This window comes from Hirundo rustica, chromosome 2 (genome assembly GCF_015227805.2).
Source record: "Hirundo rustica isolate bHirRus1 chromosome 2, bHirRus1.pri.v3, whole genome shotgun sequence".
Taxonomy (NCBI): Eukaryota; Metazoa; Chordata; class Aves; order Passeriformes; family Hirundinidae; genus Hirundo; species Hirundo rustica.
The window spans coordinates 100,340,129-100,358,512 of NC_053451.1; the positions used below are offsets into that span (position 1 = coordinate 100,340,129).

The 18,384-nt window shown below is 39.7% G+C and overlaps 1 protein-coding gene across 4 annotated transcripts in view; it reads left to right on the plus strand.

Moving 5' to 3' along the window:
• The window catches only part of FRMPD4 (FERM and PDZ domain containing 4), a 314,276-nt gene that overhangs the window by 275,825 nt on the left and 20,067 nt on the right, over positions 1–18,384 (plus strand). For all 4 annotated transcript variants that reach the window (XM_040056965.2, XM_040056962.2, XM_040056964.2 and 1 more), the window contains 3 exons: positions 7,070–7,115; positions 16,749–16,853; positions 18,022–18,129. In XM_040056965.2, the coding sequence (XP_039912899.1) occupies positions 7,070–7,115; positions 16,749–16,853; positions 18,022–18,129 (259 nt within the window). The remainder of the gene's footprint in view (positions 1–7,069; positions 7,116–16,748; positions 16,854–18,021; positions 18,130–18,384) is intronic.

The following is an 18,384-nucleotide window of genomic DNA, read 5'->3' on the forward strand; positions in this document are numbered from 1 at the left end:
AGTGCAAAGGATGAGTGAACCCAAATTGACTGCATGGGTTTAGTGTACCTGAGCATCGTGAGCAGTGGGCAGGTGTTTTGTGTCTGCTGGATCCGTGCATAGGCAGCTGCTGAATAGGAGAACAGAACTGCATTTAGCTCACTTAGAAACTGTCTGAAAGGGCTTGCACAAAACGCTCACCAAAATGCCATTTAAAAGTAATTGCAGTCTGATGGAAACAGCACAGTCTGACAAATAAAGATGAGAAATTTTCAGGAGAATACAACTGACCTTTCCATGGTGAGACCAACCTCTTCTGTAAATATTTTACTTTGGTAGTATTGTATTAAAGCTCCATAGAACTATTTCGCAAGGTACATCATCAGTAGACATCTTGGGGCTGCCTCATATTAATTTTTTTCATTACACTTTGAAAATTAACATTTCCTCAGAGCTTTTGAGACTTTGGCAGTTAATGATAGAAGAACTAGCACTGGAACGTTGGCCTGGATGAGTGACCTGAGAGACCGATATTATCTCATTTTGTCTGTCTTTGGTCCTTTAAAACTAATGTGTAGAAAGTCTAATTAGAAGAGGACAGATGCACAATTAATTAATAGGGGAATAAGCACTACATTTTTTTCCTTGGCTGTATGGCATCTTCATGCTGCATGAATTAATTGGCATGGTGATGGTGTTGGCAGTGATACGCCAACAGTTGGACTTGGTGACAGTCTCAGTCCGTTGGATACAAACACATGCTCATATAGCTCTTGGTTGTTTTTTGATACGCTGACCAAACAATCAAATACTGCTTTTGTTGGATCAGAAAATTCCAGTGTAGTAACTCCTAATATGTTATTGGTTCCATCTTGAAGTTTAACCCCAGGTGCTCTCAGGGGTTGAAGGAGGCTGTCAGAAATCTGTGTAAGTAGAAAAATGGTTGTCCAAGGAAGGCACCTGAGTCATTGTCAAGTTTTCTGCATATCGCCAATACTTAGAGGCACACTCAAGACTTAACTGAAGGCCAGTGTAGTAAGGAGCAGCTAACATTGCTCAGGAGTTAGACAGCAGTGTAACGCTGCTGTTGGTATTCAAGCAGCCTTTCACTCTTCTACAAAGCACTCTTGTACAGCACACACAGGTATTTACTGTTTGACCAATGTTTTGGTAACTCGGTTACAAAGTTTTAACAGTAAAGTTGAAGCTGAAAATATGAGCAACTGGAAAACTTTGAGTATTTGTGAGACAAGAGTTTATTTTGACAAGAGGTAAATATAGGTGCCATACAGCACTGAAATTCAAAACCAACAACTTTAAAGGGCTTACCTTGCCATAGTGCTAATACAGAAGGAAACAGCGTGAATTTGGTACAGGTGAAAACTTGACAGATGAACAGCCTTAAATAAGAGGAGGCTTTTTTATTCTTGAAGCCTTTATTGCAGAGTTATCTGAGATGGCACCTGCTGTATGAAAGCCCACCAGTGTGCCACAGCCCTGATCTGAAGGGACCACTTCTGTTGAAGGAAGCGAGTTTAATTCAGCCTGCAGATGCATTCACTCCTTGACCCCTTACAGAGATTGCCAACAAGGGTTCCAATTAGTGCCAGCAGCAGACTGTGACAATTTTAAAGATTGACTTTCACACCATGCCAGGTCTTTAAAATAAAGAACATTTATATAAAACACAATTTGTTTTGACAGTAATTTTCAGTATGCTATTATTGAAGTTATTTATGTTTGAATCAGAACATCTTTTCACTCAGCTGTGTTTCTGCTGCTGTTTGATCCTGCAGTGTTGCAATAATCCCATGCTTATGTGTTTTATACTTTATGTGGCAGTGGTTGTTTCAAGCATCCATTACTTACGCAGTTTTTAGGGCTCAGACATTCAATCAAGATTCTTGCAAATTTCCCAGGTTCTTGTGCATATTGCTGTTGCAAGCCCTCACATATTTGATGGCAGACTTAAATTTTAATGACTTTGTGAAGCAGCAAGCTATGCAAATTAAACTGCAGGGTTCAGGAGTTCACAAGTTGAAGTTGCTTGGATGTCAAGAGTATTTCACTCTATTGCCTTATCATTAACATCAGTAGACAGGGCAGCCACAACTTCCCAAATGTGATTGTGATGTCTCTGCCTTCTGATGCCAGGGATTACAATGCATGATCCTGATCTCTAAAAATAGGACCTGAACCCTTTGATCTCTGTATTCTGTGCTCTGTCATCTCCAGAAAACAGTATCCAAGCTGGTGCTCATCTCTTAAGTTATTCTTCATGTGTCTGAATCCAAAGCTTGTCACCTTGGCCTCATATCCCCATCTTCTGTAGCTATATTTCATGCAGTGTTACCTGTCCTCCCCAAATTGGGACCCCAGACCTCACCTTTGTAGTGATGTACCTTATTTCATGAGCCTCCTGCTATGCTTCTTGCCAGCTGCATTCCTGCAACTGTCTTTTGAGATGGAGTTGGGATGTAACGCTGTGTGTGGTGTGATGGCAGGAATGCCCATCTCTCACTGTGTAGAGGATCTTCAGAGAGAGTTCCCAGAGGCCAGCTGAACAGGCAGAGACTGAAACCCCATTAACACTCTTCCAGCAGTTGGTTCTGCCAGGTAATGGCAACCTCTAGAGAAAGTATAATTTTCTGTGTTCCCCTAAAAAATTTCCTGGAAAGTATCTTCCTAGGCTTGGAGAGGTCTGGTGCTTCACCTGCTGCTAAAACAGTGATAATCTGTGGGTAGATGTTCCAGCTTGGTGTAACCTGTTGTACTTGTCAATTAATGTCATAGAACTATTGCCTGCAATTTGTGTTCTGCAGGGTAACCTTTGGAAATGGAAAGGGAAGCGCCCCACATGCCATGGCTCTTGCTGGAGGATTGTCTGCTGCAGAGGGCTTTTAGCTTTGGTGTTCTTGTTTGCACAGTGCTGCTTGATGACAAAAACAGCCCTGGGGAAGGCACACCCTTCTTAAAGCCTTTCTCCCTGGATCCCTCCACATTGTTTCACAGGTGCTCAGGAATTCTGAGTTTGTCTGATAGTTTACCAAGGTTCTCCAGGTCAACTCAGGCAAGTTGGCATCATCACAGGACTTAAAGGCTCACTGTGTGCATGTGTGCTGTATAATAACAACAGAGAATGAGCAAACTGCCTTAAATTGGGTCCATTCTGTCCCACCAAGGTCCTTCCAAAAGATGTCTCCATCCCTGGAAATAAATCTACCTGCATCTCTGGGGAAAATTCCACAGGAACTGTTGCTCATGATAAAAGCCTGGGGAAGTGGAATTTGTGGCTTCCCTAGGTGAATATAAATACTGTAAAACAGGTTTTATGTAAAAATGTATATACAGCTCAAATAAAAATGATTGGAACTAAATTATTTTAAGATCCCTTCCAAGCCAAACCTTTCTCTGATTCTGTGATTCATTTTATGAAATAATTAAAAATGTACTACAATAGAGTGACTTTGCAAACTCTTTGCTGATTAATACTGTGTTAATATTCATAATACTGAAAGACATCCAACCATTTTCTCTAGCCTAGATGCTAGAATTTGAAGATAATTTCCACTTTCCTTAGCTTTGAATAGGACATTTGAGGTAACCTGTTAGATTTTGTAGTTAGCTTTTGACCCATTGACTTCAATTTCCTTACTTCAAAAATGTAGTGCAAACATGCTGCAGATCATGGCATCAAACTCCACAATTGTGGAATTCAGACCTTTCTTATAAATAGTGAGACCCAAATTGAAACAGGTGACTTTAAAATAGCAGAGAAAAAGTGTTTCAAACAAGAGTTTCAGAATTTAATGTTCATTGTGAATGAAACTGAAGTTATCGTTAGATTTTTCTGAATTGTATTCCCTGAAAATTATATTATTTATTATATTAATTCTTTATTTGTTCATTTTCAGTGGAAAAGAAACCAAGTATTCCTCTAGTATGTAAAGTTGCTAAAAGCTTTAAAATTGGCACAAACAATTTTTCATTTTTCCTTCCTAAGGGAAGATATAGACTTTTTATATGCTATATTTGCTGTAGGATGCATACAAATAAAAGACCTGCTTATTCTGTTTGGCTCAGATACTGGGATTCCCTCATGTCCCTCATCTGTCTTTGCCCTTCCTCTCTTCCAGCTAGCAAGAAGCAGGAGAGAGGCAGTGATTTCCAGCCTCAAGCTCCCAGAGGCTGGCATTGTAGCTGACTGTTAATGCCTCATGTAGCTGGAGATGCCTGATACTTAGCAGTGCAACTTTAACCTTTATAATAGATATAATTTGATTCTCAAACCATCTATATTCTCTCCTTGTTGCAGCCTAAGTAGCTGTGAGGAGTAGTGAAAACGGACAAATATAATCACCATGCAGGACACGGACAAGGACAGCGAGATGAATCACAGATTCCCATCAGAGTTTTCAGATTTTAGCCTTGTTATCACTATTTGATTCTAATGTCAGGAAATGAAAGAAACATGAAGATATTTTGTTGTGCTGTTGCTGTTAGCCAGTCAAAAAGTCAGCAGCTTGTTTTCTAAGCTGGTATTGCAGATGTTTGGTCTTGAATGGCTCTCAAAGAGCACAGAAATAACTAGGTAGTTGTTAAGTGAGTATGAAAAGTAATAAAATAACAGTAATACTTATTTTTATTTTGTCACATTTTAAATGAGGAAAGACCTTTCAGGCTGAAACTAAGACTGCAGTTGGGTTTTTTTAGTCTTTGCCATTGTGTTTCAGGTGCTGTTTAAAAGATAGCTCACATTTCAGCATGATGATGTACCTTGTTTCTGTAAACTTCACTGTCTGTATGTTCTACTGTCACACGGGTACATAAGATAGTCCACATACATTTAAGCTACAAAACGCAGAGATCACACAGTCAGTGATTCCACTGTTTCTCCATTCTTGTGACATATACAATACTTGATACAATTGGCAGTCTCCAGTGCTGTGCAAGGTTTATCATATAGATCCATAGGATATGCTAGCCACACTGCAAGTTAAAAAGATGAGCTGTCCTGCAGAGTTTTGTCATCATTAGTTGAGAAAGTTTTCAAACGGAGTACTGCAGATCAAAAAAGCTGATGATTAAATACTTCTTTTATAACTATGCTGTGTTTTGTAATGTAGCACGAGTTTTACAGGAAATGTTTACTCTGATGATGAGGGATTTGTGTGTAGTGCTTGACACCAACATTTTAAATGTGTAACATGATTGTGTCCAGATACTCCAAAGGGCCCTATTATAGCCTCAGACACTGAATGTACAATGCAGAGTCTAGCATCCTTCCAATGCGAGTGTTTATCCTGCAAGAAAGTCTTGTCCACAAAATATATCTTTTCATAATTTAGTTTAAAAAAAAGCACGTGCTAATCTAGGCTGATTCTTGCCTAGCCTGACACCTAGACAGATTTAATCCAAGAATAATGGAGAGCTAAAAAACATTTTCAGGAGAAGCTGATTTTCATTTTTAAAGACAATCTCTAATGTAGCTGGACTATGGGAGGCAGTGGTGGTGGTAATCATATGCAGCATGAGAAACATAAAGTAGTGAGTTCAAAGTAATTGAAAAGATCAGTTGGTCCTGGTGCAGTTGTCCCAGGGCTGCAGTTTATCCAGACTAACAATTGCGAGCCTTTCTGTCTACTAACCTGCCTAGGCTAATATAGCAATCACAACTGGATAGATGTAGATAGCACAGAGATGATGAGATTCTTGAAATAAATTACCTTTCTTAGCATGCATTCGTAGATTCCCCAAAAATGTGGGAATGATACAAGTATCTAATTAATGAAGTAAAAAATGAAGCACTAACTAATTTTTCTTTAGTTACATGATACTAGATTACACTTTGCCCCTTACATGACTGATGGCTTTGACAAAAGTAGACTTTTTTATCCCTGTTGGCATTCAGTAATGTGTTCGCTTCATCAAACATAGATTGGCTTTCCAGACCAGTTTTCTGACTAGGCCTTCAGTCTCTCCTCCATGTTTTTTGCCTTTTGGCTTTTTAAGTTGCATATCAGAGGTGTTTTTTGCATATAAGGTGACCCTATATAAGACCAATACAGTATGATTTTTTAAGTTAGTTCTGCTCAACTAACTAAAGCATGCAAAATCAATTCTGTGTCAATTTAGCCAGGTAGTAAGTCACGTAAATAAACAATTTGTGTTTAAAAGTAGTAAAACCAAGAGAAATTTAATTCTATCTCAAAAAAATGGTAACTGACCTTTTCTTAGCTAATATCACCCACTGCAACCATCTGATCAAATGATAATGATATTGACTATGGTTGTCTTTTCTTCCTTCTTCCACTTTACTTTTCCACAGTTATCCACCACGCCCAACTGCCCACCAAGAGTTAAAATATGTGTATGATTTGTCTAGACCACTTGGTCACATCAAGATTTGTGATAATTTCTTCTCTTTATCCTATAAATCAGTTGTGGAGTTTTCAAGCTTTTCATATGTTTTCCATTTGCTAATTTCATCATAAAGAAGAACTGTTTAAATTGAAAGAAAAACCTTTCCTTAGCAATCCTGAATAAATGTAAACATACTAATGGGAGAATTCACCAAATATTAGTCTTTTCCCACCCATTTAAAAAGGTGAGCTAGAAAAGAAATGGGGGGCCAAATTTTGTCTTTTTTTTTTTTTTTTTTTTTTCCTGTCTTCAAACAGGATTTGGCTTGAAGCATGAAAGAGCTAGGTGGTATAAAAGTGACTTACATTTGTAAAGTAGGTAAAAGAAATTCATAGACTACAGATTCTGAACTAATACAATTAATCAAAGGTTATTTAATTCTTTCTAGAGACAACCATTATTGCAGGTTTCTCTGATGAAGCAAAAAGTTTGCAACATAAACTGCAAAGTTAGGCCAATTCAATTTAGTACATTGGAAAAAGTTTATTTCTTAATATCTGTTGTTATTTTGGCATATTATTAATCTCTGTACTACTCTGCTATGTCATTGTAATAAACATTCTTCCACGTTACTGCAGTTTTCTCCATTAAAAAAAAAATAGCTGGTTATAATAGTGAGTAAAAGTATGACTCTTTACTTGATTTTACTTTTTTTTTCTTTTTATAGAAGCTGCAAAGAATCGATCCTCCTTACTGTTGTTCAACCTTACCCTGTAAGTATTGTCAGTTTTCTGCATCAGTTTCCTAGCAACATAGCTGCTTCTTTTTCTGCCCATATTCTGTTTGTGTCCCTACATTATCTGTGAAATAAAAATAAGTAAGTGCAATAAGGGCTGTGTATACTAAAGGTGATGTTTAAGATGGCATTACTGTGTCCTGTGTAACTCACAGGCTACATTAGTAAATTAAGAAATAACAGAGTCTTTAAACTCATAGTGATAAAGCAGAATTCTGAGTTCTGCTTCGATTTCATGTTTGTTGCAGCTCCTGGGTTTTTCTTGATTCTGCCTTGGTCCCACAATGTTATGCTGCAGCAAACCAGCTGTACCTTTTCTAAGGGAGGGCTCTGTCTGTGTCTCCAGCTGGTGGAGGTGAACAGAGAGCAGAGACAGACAGGCAACCATGTGAGGTTGCCTTGAATGGACTGGGAAAAACTGCAACCCATGCAGAGCTGACTGATGCGATGTGATTTTGCAACTCACTCGGTAGTTTATGGGAGTGGGTTCATGACTTGTTAGCTCAAACCCATCTCCCATGAAAAAACGGGAGAAGCCAAGCCAAGGGAGGAAACTGATCTGTTTATGCACAGCCATGCTTACATTGTGGGCTGCTGAGGGGCCTCAGCCGTGCATCAGGAGTAACGCATGTTAAGCAGGTCCATTTGGCTCCCTGTTGTCTTGCCTGATACACAGCAGTTTTCATTAACAAGGGATAATTGCATCCTTTTCATGCAAGAATAAGAGATGAGGTGGATTTGACGCAAAGACTTGCAAACAAGTTCATCTGATGAAGCTGCCAAAATGTACATTTTGCTAGTGCAACTTGGCCGAAATGCTGTGTGTGTTTGTATTAGTCATTAGCCTTTCTGGTTAGTTTTGAGGTGGCCTTGCCGTTTTACTTGTCCTGCACCCTTTCTAGAAGCCAGTCTGCACTGCACCTAATTTGTGGGGGAAAAGCATGTGTTGCACAGCAAAAAGATGGAAGGGCTGCCACCCTGCAGTAAGACTCTGTCAGGAAGGTGATCTGGGTTCGGGTCAATATCAGTCACCGTAAGTGAAAACGAGGCCTGGTCTGACTAAATTTAAAACAAAACAAAACAAAACAAAACAAACAACAACAACAAAAAAATCTAACTGCCTTCAAAGCTTGCTGTTTTACAGACAGTGGTTTAGGTCACAGTGAATATATATAATATGGGTGTAAGAGAAATCCTCACCCACTTTTCTTTTTTATGTAGATTTCATTCATTTACAAACTTAATTCTTATCTCTAAATGTCAGGTGAAGAAAGGGCATGTGCTTTCGTGCACCAATGAGTAGTCCTTAAAAGTGGACATCAAAGTGTGGTAATATGTCTGTGAGGTGCTGTGATCTGTTATCATTCTGCTGCTGGTCTGAGAGCAAGCCTGTATGTACTGAATGGCAGCTGAAACCCAGACAAATTGTATACTCCATGTTCAACTGAAGACCTTACAGCACAGGTACACTCCTTCTCCAGTCTTAAACCTGGAAAAGAAGGAAAGTCATGACCTTCACCAAGGGCAAGTCCTGCCTGACCCAACACAGTGGCTTTCTATGGTGGAGTGACTGCATCAGTGGACAAGGGAAGGGCAACAGATATCTTTAATCAGGGCTTCTGTAAAGCCTTTGACAGTCCTCCACAGCATCCTTCTCTCTAAATAGGAGAGAGATGGATTTGTTAGGGGCACTGTTAGGTGGATGAAGAATTTGTTAGATGCTCACATCCACAGGGTTGTGGTCAACCTCTGTCCCCATCATCAGCTGGACATCAGTGACAAATGGAGTCACTGTAAATGGTGTCATTACAGACCCGCAGGGGTCTGTAATGGGACCAGTGCTATTGAATATCTTTGTCAGTGACACAGACAAAGGGATCACGTGCATCCTCAGCAGATTGGTAAGTGACACTAAGCCAAGTGGGATGAAGGACTAGAGGGACTTGGACAGGCTCAAGGAATGAGCCCATGGGAATCTCCTGAGGTTTAACATGACCAAGTGTGAGGTGTTGCACGAGTCAAGGCAATCTCTGGTTATCAATACAGGCTGAGGAAAGAACAGATCAAGAGCAGCTATACCCAGAAGCACGTGGGGGTGCTGGTGCATGAGAGACTGGACATGAGCCAGTAATATGCACTTGCAACCCAGAAAGCTAAATGTGTCCTGGGGTGCATCAATAGCAGTGTGACCAGCAAGATGTGGGGGGTGATTCTACTCTTTTATTCCTCTCTCATGAAACCCTACTTGGAACACTGCATTCAGTTTTGGGATCCCCAGCACAGAAAGGACGTCAAGCTGTTAGAGCAAGTCCAGAGGAGGCCACCAAGATGATCAGAGGAATGGAGCACCTGTCTTATGGGGAAAGGCTAAAATAATTGGGATTGTTCAGCCTGGAGAAGAGAAGGTTTTAGAGTGACCTAATTGTGACCTTTCAGGACCTGAAGGGAGCCTACAAGAAAGCTGGCGATAGACTATTCACAAGGCATGTAGTGACAGAACAAGGGGTAATGGCTTTGAACTGAAAGAGAGCAGGTTTAGATTAGGTATTAGGAAGAAATTCTTCACCCTGAGGGTGGTGAAGCACTGGAACAAGGTGCCCAGAGAAGTTGCAGATGCGCCATCCCTAGAAGTGTTCAAGGCCAGGTTGGATGGAGCTCTGAGCAACCTTGTCTATTAGAAGGTGTCCCTGTCTATGGCAGAGGTCTTGGATCTGGCTAATCTTTGAGGTCCCTTCCATTCTTTAATTGTGTCAGTCTGTGATTCACAGCTATTTGTTCAAGCTCTTTGTGAGGCCTGACAAGGCCGAATCTGCTCCTCTCATTAAGTAGCAGCAAAATGTAATCAAGAGCTGAACTACCTCTAGATGTCGCTGAGCTAAGGATGGCATTGAAACATTTTTCTGTCAGCCATTTGGATTGATGTGCCCATTTTATACAATAATTTGCTTTGCCTCACTCTGGTATGTCTGTCAGAGTCCCCCAGGTCTACCTCAGTAGACAAAACACTTGTGTTTTTGGGGGTGATGGACATTTAAACTCATGTAGGCATGAAGATCATCTCCCCAAGGTTGTGCACAGAGCAGTTCGAAGATGAGATTAATGCCTGCATGTTGGTGCTAGTTTCAGTTGATCCATTTTCACCCCAAAGCTGGGATGCTTAGTGAAATGAACTCGCTGAGAGGGCCTTGACTGCAGGACTCTTGCACCTGGCAGATCTCGTCCATGCAGTGTTGTTTTACCTCCCTGCCTGTCCAGACCAGGGCCTTACTGATTCATAGCAGCCTCCCCTTACTGCTTTCAACTCCAAGTTTTTCTGCAGTGGAAGCAAAGGGTGTCTATAGGGATGTGGAGCAGTTGGGATGATGCCAATGTGTGCAGCCAAGTTTTGGCCCCAAAGCAGTGCAAGACCCCTCAGTTTATGCAAACCTTGGGCCGCAAGGTCACCTTGGTACTCCTGAGTCACCTTGAACATCTGCTCCATGCTGGCCCTCACACTGCCACACCATTGCTGTCAGGCTCTGCTGTGCCTGAGCCTGTTGGCATCTCTTTCAGCCTGGCAGCCCCTGGGTGTTGCTGCACTCCAGCTGTGTATCCTGTCCTGGTCTTAATGTGCAGGGGATCCTGTGACAAATACAACTTGCCATACATGTTGGAAATGGTATTTATGCCTTCAAAAATTATGATGCACATATATTTTCCCCATTTGTTTAATTTTTCCTCCTCCATTTTTCCTTTTACTATTTTGCCAATAAAACTGGGGTGATGAAGTAGAAACCAGACAAAGGAAAATAAGAGCTTTTAAATAAAGACTGAGTTTCTTCCCCATTCTTGGCAGAAATACATCTCTACAAACATTTCATTGATCTCTCTTCTTGATGGTGATTTTCCTTCTACCATTGCATGAAAAATATCTGCCAAGATGGATTACAAAAGAGCTATTTCTTAATTGGTTTTATTTGTGCTGTTTAGAGTGTCTTTTGATTTTGCATTTAAGTAACTGTCCTTTCTGATTGCAGGTGAAAGTAGATGTAATCCAGATTTTAGTACTCTGTAGTTCACTTAGTACTCTTTGAAAGCTTTTGTGGATCATTTTTGCTTAAATGCATTCAGTTTTGTTTAATGCTTAAACACATTAAAATTTCATTTTAATTATGACCAAGCCAAAGCATTAGGCTATCTTTTTCTTTCCATCAATATACAAATCTCTGCTAGGTTCTTATCACCAGTGTTCCTAAGGAGGTCACCGAGCAGCTCAAGCAGTTAAAGCAGTTCAGAATTTTGATTTCTGGAAGTGCAGCATTTGATTATAATTTCTGACTGTTTTATTCTGTAAATGAACTATCATTCTGATTGTTGCCTTATTAAGTTTTAAGCAATACTTAAATCAAATAACTTGCCTGTTTTATATCCTTTCAGATTTTATGTGCAGAGATCATTTGATAGGTTGCTTTCATGATTAATCTCTTAAGCTCCTTGGATGAAGTCCAGGCCCAGCTGAGATTTATGGCAATTTTGCTGTGCATTAAGCTTTACAACAGGAAAAAGATAGGATCTTCTTCTGTTCTTAAAGAGATGCTTCTTGTTTTAACATGGTTATACTTCTGAGACACAACAGTTACAGAAATACTACAATAAATAACATTTATGGATCACAATGATTGTGGCAACAATCTTATTGAAAATTTGTGGGACTAGCGATCAGACTGTGGCTACCATCTAAAAATGGCAAAATATAAATAATGCAATTGTCTATGATAGATTGTCAACTTTTTAAGAGGAAACACTGATCTGACCACTATTCCAGCAATTAAATTTGTGCCAAGATTTTAACAAAGAAATACTCCTGATGGTGATCTGTCAGTTCTATGTGGTAAAACTTCTCCACATTTTTTCTTCCATGTCCCTACTTGCTCTTCCACAATGCTCTTGTGAGCCAGTGTAGTCTTTTCAGCCTTGTTCGCGCTATGAATTACCATATTTAGTTTGCCTTTGGGCGTTATATCTTGTTCCACTTAATAAATGTAATTCTTCCTCTTACCTTTTATTTGCTTGTTAAATACTGGGGCTTGTAATTGCTGTTAGTGGTGTCAACACACCAAAAAGTCAACACACTTGATGCATTTTTTTCCTTATTTTCTAGCAAACTTAATATTTTTTATTGAACTAATGACTATTTTTAAGTAACAAGCTTAAACTTCATTGCATATGTACACTGTGACTATTTAAAAACAATAGTATTTCTGTAGTTTAAAATGTAGTATTTCTAATTTTGATGCTTACTGTCACAGAGCAGGTTTTCTTTTCACCTTCTGATTGTTCTATACTGCTGTCATTCTATTTATGATATCTCAGTACTACACTGTGCTTTTCTAGCTACTAGATCCTTCTTTTTCTTGAGCATGAGTAGAAGTCTTGCTGTTGCAGCACCTCTGCTGGCAAGAGCACTCAAAGAGGCTTTTTCAGCAAATGAAAACCACTTCCTTTTCAATCTCCCCCAAATTATAGTTTATCTGCGAAAGTGCACAAAGCCCTAGACATTTTTATTTTCATAAAAAAAATTCTCTCATAATGTAGGACATTGTTTCTAAAATCTATCAATAAATGACCCACTCTAACGGTGCTGACAAATATAGGATCTAATTTTGAGAAGAGTCTAGAAAATGAGAAAGTAACATTTTCCTGAAAGTCTGCAATCTTTTGTGTGTTGACCCTGCTGATGGGAAGCCCATTGATTGCAGTCACTATAAGCAAGGTTCAAAATAGAGTCTAGGTCTTCACTGTTATTTCTTCCAAACATATCTCTGTGCAATGCTTCATTTTCCTTGTTAGCAATTTCTCCAGGTAGTGTTGAAATGATCAGCTGATTTTTTCCTTTGAATTCTGTGTAAACAAGTAAAAATTATTTGAAATCCTGATAAATTTGAGCTTTTAATAGGAAACAGGGCTTAGGTCACACAGAGTAAAGTTTGAGGGGTTTTGAGTTATTTTGGCTCCTTGTTAAAATGTGCGGCCTCATTTTGCAAAAGTCACCCTAATTAAGCTGTTTTTATCTGTGACAATGCAAATACTTTATTTGCAGTGATAGATGTCCTGCATTAGTGTAAACACCTCCTGCTTAAGGTCATTAACTGAAAATAATGGCATCCATTTGGCTAAAACACAGAGCATCAGAAATAAATGAACCTGGCACTATGAGAATCATTAAGTGATAGCATTCTTCTACAAACCTAAGACATTAAAATACAACAGAGCTGCACATCATCTTGCTGAGGCTTTGTTAGACAAGCAACTGTTTTCCTAGGTATTTGCACATCCTTTGGAAACACTTCTATTCCAAAAGAAAAAATGCCAAGTGTCAAGTTGATGAAGAGGTAGGCACAATGACATTGCACAATTTAATGCAAAAGCTGTACTATTACTCAAACCTTTAACCAGCAGAGAATGTTCTCCCAAATACCTGGCACAGCAGTTTCATTTTCTTACACCCCTAGTTTCTAGTTTGGAGTTTTTTGGAAAACAATCTGTTCTAGGCTCACCCAGAGTGCCTGGCAAAGGGCCAGAGTCCTTCCCACGTCACCACAGGGGAAAGTGGAAATGAAAGGAAGCACCACGTTTATGGTAACTGTGGTGTGCTCTCCTGGCTGTGCAATGGGTACATTAAACCTCACATCCCAGAGGGGTTCCTGGGAGCCCACATATGTTCAAATCTTTAGTTGTCCTGAACTCTCCCATTGCATTTTTGCAATAACATAATTTAAGTGTTTATGCCTCCCACAAGTTACTTTTGAGGTTGTTGAAAGAAAAAGAAAGGTTGTAGAGAGTAATAGGGACACATAGTGGTTTGCCAGATTTGCTGTATGGGAATAACCTTGCCAGAATCCAGAAAACATTTGGCAGTCTGCCTGTTAGGAGAGGCCAGACCGGTGACTCATCTGTAATAAGAGCAAGCACCAGTACAGATACTTGTTCAGCAAGAATAGTAAGTAAAAGCCAATTTTCCCCCATGTTCTTGCAAGCCAGTAGCCTAATCCTGCTGCTGTGCTGCCCTGTGGCAGTGGAATCAACAGTTTGCAGTCTATTATTTGGGTGCCAAATAGACTAACCCAATTGCACATTGCAGAGGGCGACTACATGGAGAGGAAGGAAATTAGAGAAGCCATCTCTACAGAGTTCTTATATTAATCATGGTACTATTTTATACTGTGTCTTTCTAGGAATTCAGCTTCAGAGGACAGTATTTAAACTGCTTCAGCATTGCCATGTTGTCTCCTCTTGCTGAAGAAGTCAACAGGGTCTCCCACACTGAGACGCTATTTTATTTTTTTACACTTTTGTTGTTGTTGTTGTTTCAAAACTTCTGGGGACCTTCCACTTTTTTCAGCACTGACTGGATGCTCGTCTTGGTTTGTTCATGGGGTTGAATTTTCTGTTATTTGCAATTATTGATTATTGTGTGGTCATATGTGCTAGAGGGGTAAAAACGAATGAACTGTGAAAGCAAAGAAGCGTTTCTTTTTATTTCTTGATTCTATTTCGTGCCTCAGGAATTACTGGATGTCTCTGATATTTCCTGGGAGAATGTGGCAGTGTTCATTCCTCGTTCACTGGTTGATACTGAGCCTATGGTAATAGTTGCCATGTTTTCAATGTGAGGATAGATTAGAGGCATGCAGAAATGAGCTAGGCTTTTTCCTGTTTGTTACTAGAAATGTGACTTGTGCATCACAAGAAACTAACTTTTTAAGAAGTTTCAGCAAAGATCAGAGATGGAGGAGCATGTAGCCTTGGACTATTCCATCACTCCTGCAGATTGTTAGTTGAGTCAAAATTTGAGTGATAATAACAAGACTTCCCATGTTTACGAGGACAGCTCTCATGCCACATTGATCGTCACCTCTTGTGCCTCCGCTTATTTCTCACAGGCAAACCAACATGCCTTAAGTCTTTATTCAAAACTAGTAAGGCCACTTCTCAGGACTTAGAGTAAGATTCTGAAATTATTAATTCGTATTTTCATGAAACAAATGGATCAAAACCTGTCCCAAAGGAGCCCAGTGACTTCCAGCCAAAGCAGTAGTCTTTCACTGCCCATTATCAATGGAAGGCATTGCCAGAGGCACTGTGTTTGTAACTGACCTGAGAATAAACCAACCTCACTTCTGCTGCTGAAAATGGAAATCCCGTTGACTCTGAATATTTAATTTGTTACTAAAAAGAAATTGTTAGTCAAATTTCTCAAGTGAGGAGATTTTTTTTTTTTCCCCAGGGGCTGAAAACAGCTGAACCGATTGCATAATGTAGTAGGTAAAAGCCAAGTAGGTCCCAGAAGAAAATCTGGAATGCTTCTATACTTCTAATGCATGAAGCCCTACAACATGTCAATATTGAAGGTGTGCCTTGCATAGGGTGTGTTTAGGGGATACCTTCAGGGGAAGCTTGTTGGCCTGCAGGTGCCTCTTGGTGGTTTTCACCTGTGTTTTGAAGTGGACAAATACAGTGAGATGCCACTGCATTCAGAGATCTCCCAGACACTTTTTTGGCAAAAGTTGTGTGTATGTCTGTCCAGTAGATCACAGGTTATACAAAGATTTTCCATTCAGTCTGTGACGAAAGGGTCACTGGTAGGTCACCGGTCAACGTCCCTTCATGTAGACAAGGTTGGATGACAGCAGTCATTGTGGGAGCACTACAGGAATTTGTGTGTGCACCAAGAGACTTTATTATTACTCCAGTCTAACAGTGGGATAATTTTCAGTATGTTCAGTACACACTGGTGTTGCCTTATGTGTATGTCCACATAGCTTACCTCAGAATGCATTATGGTTTGTCGCTCGTCTCTTACGGGGCTGCTGGCTCCATTTGGCCCAGGCTAGCTCGAGACAGCGACAAGACAGGAAAACCCCCCTGGGTCCTAAAAACCCAGGGAGCGGCAAAGGAGCTTTTTCCCCTTATCACGAGAGAGAGACCCTGTCGGTGGCGGAGGAAAGGAGCCGAGGGCAAATCCAAGGCCTTTATTCCAGTCTTTTTCCTGTCCTGTCCAGACATCTGTCTCAGACCACAGCTCAGACCAACCCATGCTGAGGCCTCATGGTCCGGGCTTATATCCAAGGAGGGGCTAAAGGAGGGGACAAACCAACAGCCAGAGAGGGATAAGGTGGGAGTGGAACAGGGTTGGAGGGACATTCAAAGAAACCAATGGGAACATAAAGGGAGGAACCTCCTCGGCTCTTGCCCCATCATTCGATGCCTTTACTCAAACTCTCCAGAAGCTGGGAGGAACAATTGAATGACAGACAGGGCCTGTAGGAGGAGACTGGGAGGAGTGTGGGAGGATGGACAGGGAAGAGGGGCAGGGACAATCCTTGGGATCCATTTTCCAGGAGATCAGGGAAGTACAGAACAAACCATTATAAAACCCAATATAAAAATGAAATACAATATGAAAACAAATAACACACCGCAACAATGTATTTCCATTCCTCTGTATGCAAAATGTTGCTGTATGCATGGAGTTCCCAGCATATAAGAAACACGGGGAATAACTGAAAAATAAAAGAAAGATTTTAATTTGCAGTTATGTGATACATCTTGTCATCATCTTTTCTTCTAGTCTCCCAAATCAGCTTTTATTAGTGCTGCAAAAAAGGCAAGATTGAAGTCCAATCCTGTCAAAGTGCGCTTCTCTGAAGAAGTAATTATCAATGGCCAGGTGTCGGTGAGTATTCAACTATGTAACCTCAGAAAGGATTGAGCATTTCATCCAAAGGTACAGCTCAAGCCTGGAAAGGGAGGTAGTTACATGGCAGGAAAAATGGTGACTGGTTTGCAAAAAGAAGGGTGTGTCTGTTTCTGAAGTTCTCCAAAGATAATTTTTTAAAGTTCATAATTTCAATTGAAATTATTTCAAATTTCAAATGAAATTAAGATGCTAGTGAATGAATTTTGTGGTGATAGCACCTATGTTTGTCTTTATAGTCTTCACAGTGTTTGTCTGTTGTTTTTTTTGGATCAACTTTGTTTTCATAAAACCCATAAGCTCAAGAGAGGTACTATGTCAGGAAAGCTGATTAAGATTACCTCACAGACCCCTTTAAATTTTGTTTTACCTCCTTGAACTTATTGTTTCTAGATCTCAGGCAATGTCAGCCTCCCTTTGAGAGGTACTGAACTCCTCCTTAGACATGAACTCCCACCTCATTTTCATGATTTGCCACAGCATCATTCCACACTGATGTCTTTAGCCAACTCTCTTCCAAACCTAAATTGATACTGCTTTTTTTCTAAAGCAATTTCTGCTCTTTAAAATAAAATGAAGCAAACAAAACCTCCTAGGATTTGTTTCCCTTCCTTTTTCCTCTTTATTTTGCTATACTGGTTATGAATCATCAAATTAGGTAGCAATGTTATATGTTGCTTTTCTTAAATGATGAAAGATATCAACATTTAATACCCACCTGTAAAGAAAATGTTAAATACCTTGGTTGTAATCCTTACTAACAAACCATAATTTCTTTTTTTAGATTGAGGACACTAAATAGCTCACTGCATTCAGAGAAACAGTAATCCATTTTTCTATTTTAGTGAAAATGTTTCAACTTCAGAGGCAATATTTATTGTCAGAGAGACAGTATTTAGGGAAAGTGAGTACTCCAAGCCAGGCATAAAATGTATATGGACAGTTACATTTTTCCAGGACAGAAGCCTATAGAGGGCAACTGTAGTGGGCATGGCTAGACAATTGCAGGGCACTGATATTTCTGCTTTTAGTTTGGGTCAACACCTTCCCTCTCAGTTTTTGCTTTTCCATCAGAATGATGTACTTCTTGATAGAACAACATTTATTTTTCTCTTATTGTAATCTGATTCACTAATTTGCTTGACAGGAAACAGTTAAGGACAACTCGCTTCTTTTCATGCCAAATGTTCTAAAGGTATATCTTGAAAACGGACAAACCAAATCTTTCCGTTTTGACTGCAGCACTTCAATAAAGGTAAGCTAGCTATACCTTGGTATGAGACCTTAAGTAATTACAATTTACTTGGAACGCTTTAAGAACAAAATTACTGGTGTGTTCAGTTTGGGCTGGACTCTTATGTCAGAAATAATTAGGATTTGGTCCATTTTTCTGCTCCTAAAAATGTATTTTATTGTCAGTGAAAAAGAAGTGATGATTTTAATGTGCTTGGAACACAATCAAAATTGCGTGCTTGTATCGTTTTGATATGCTGCCATCGTTTTGATAGCA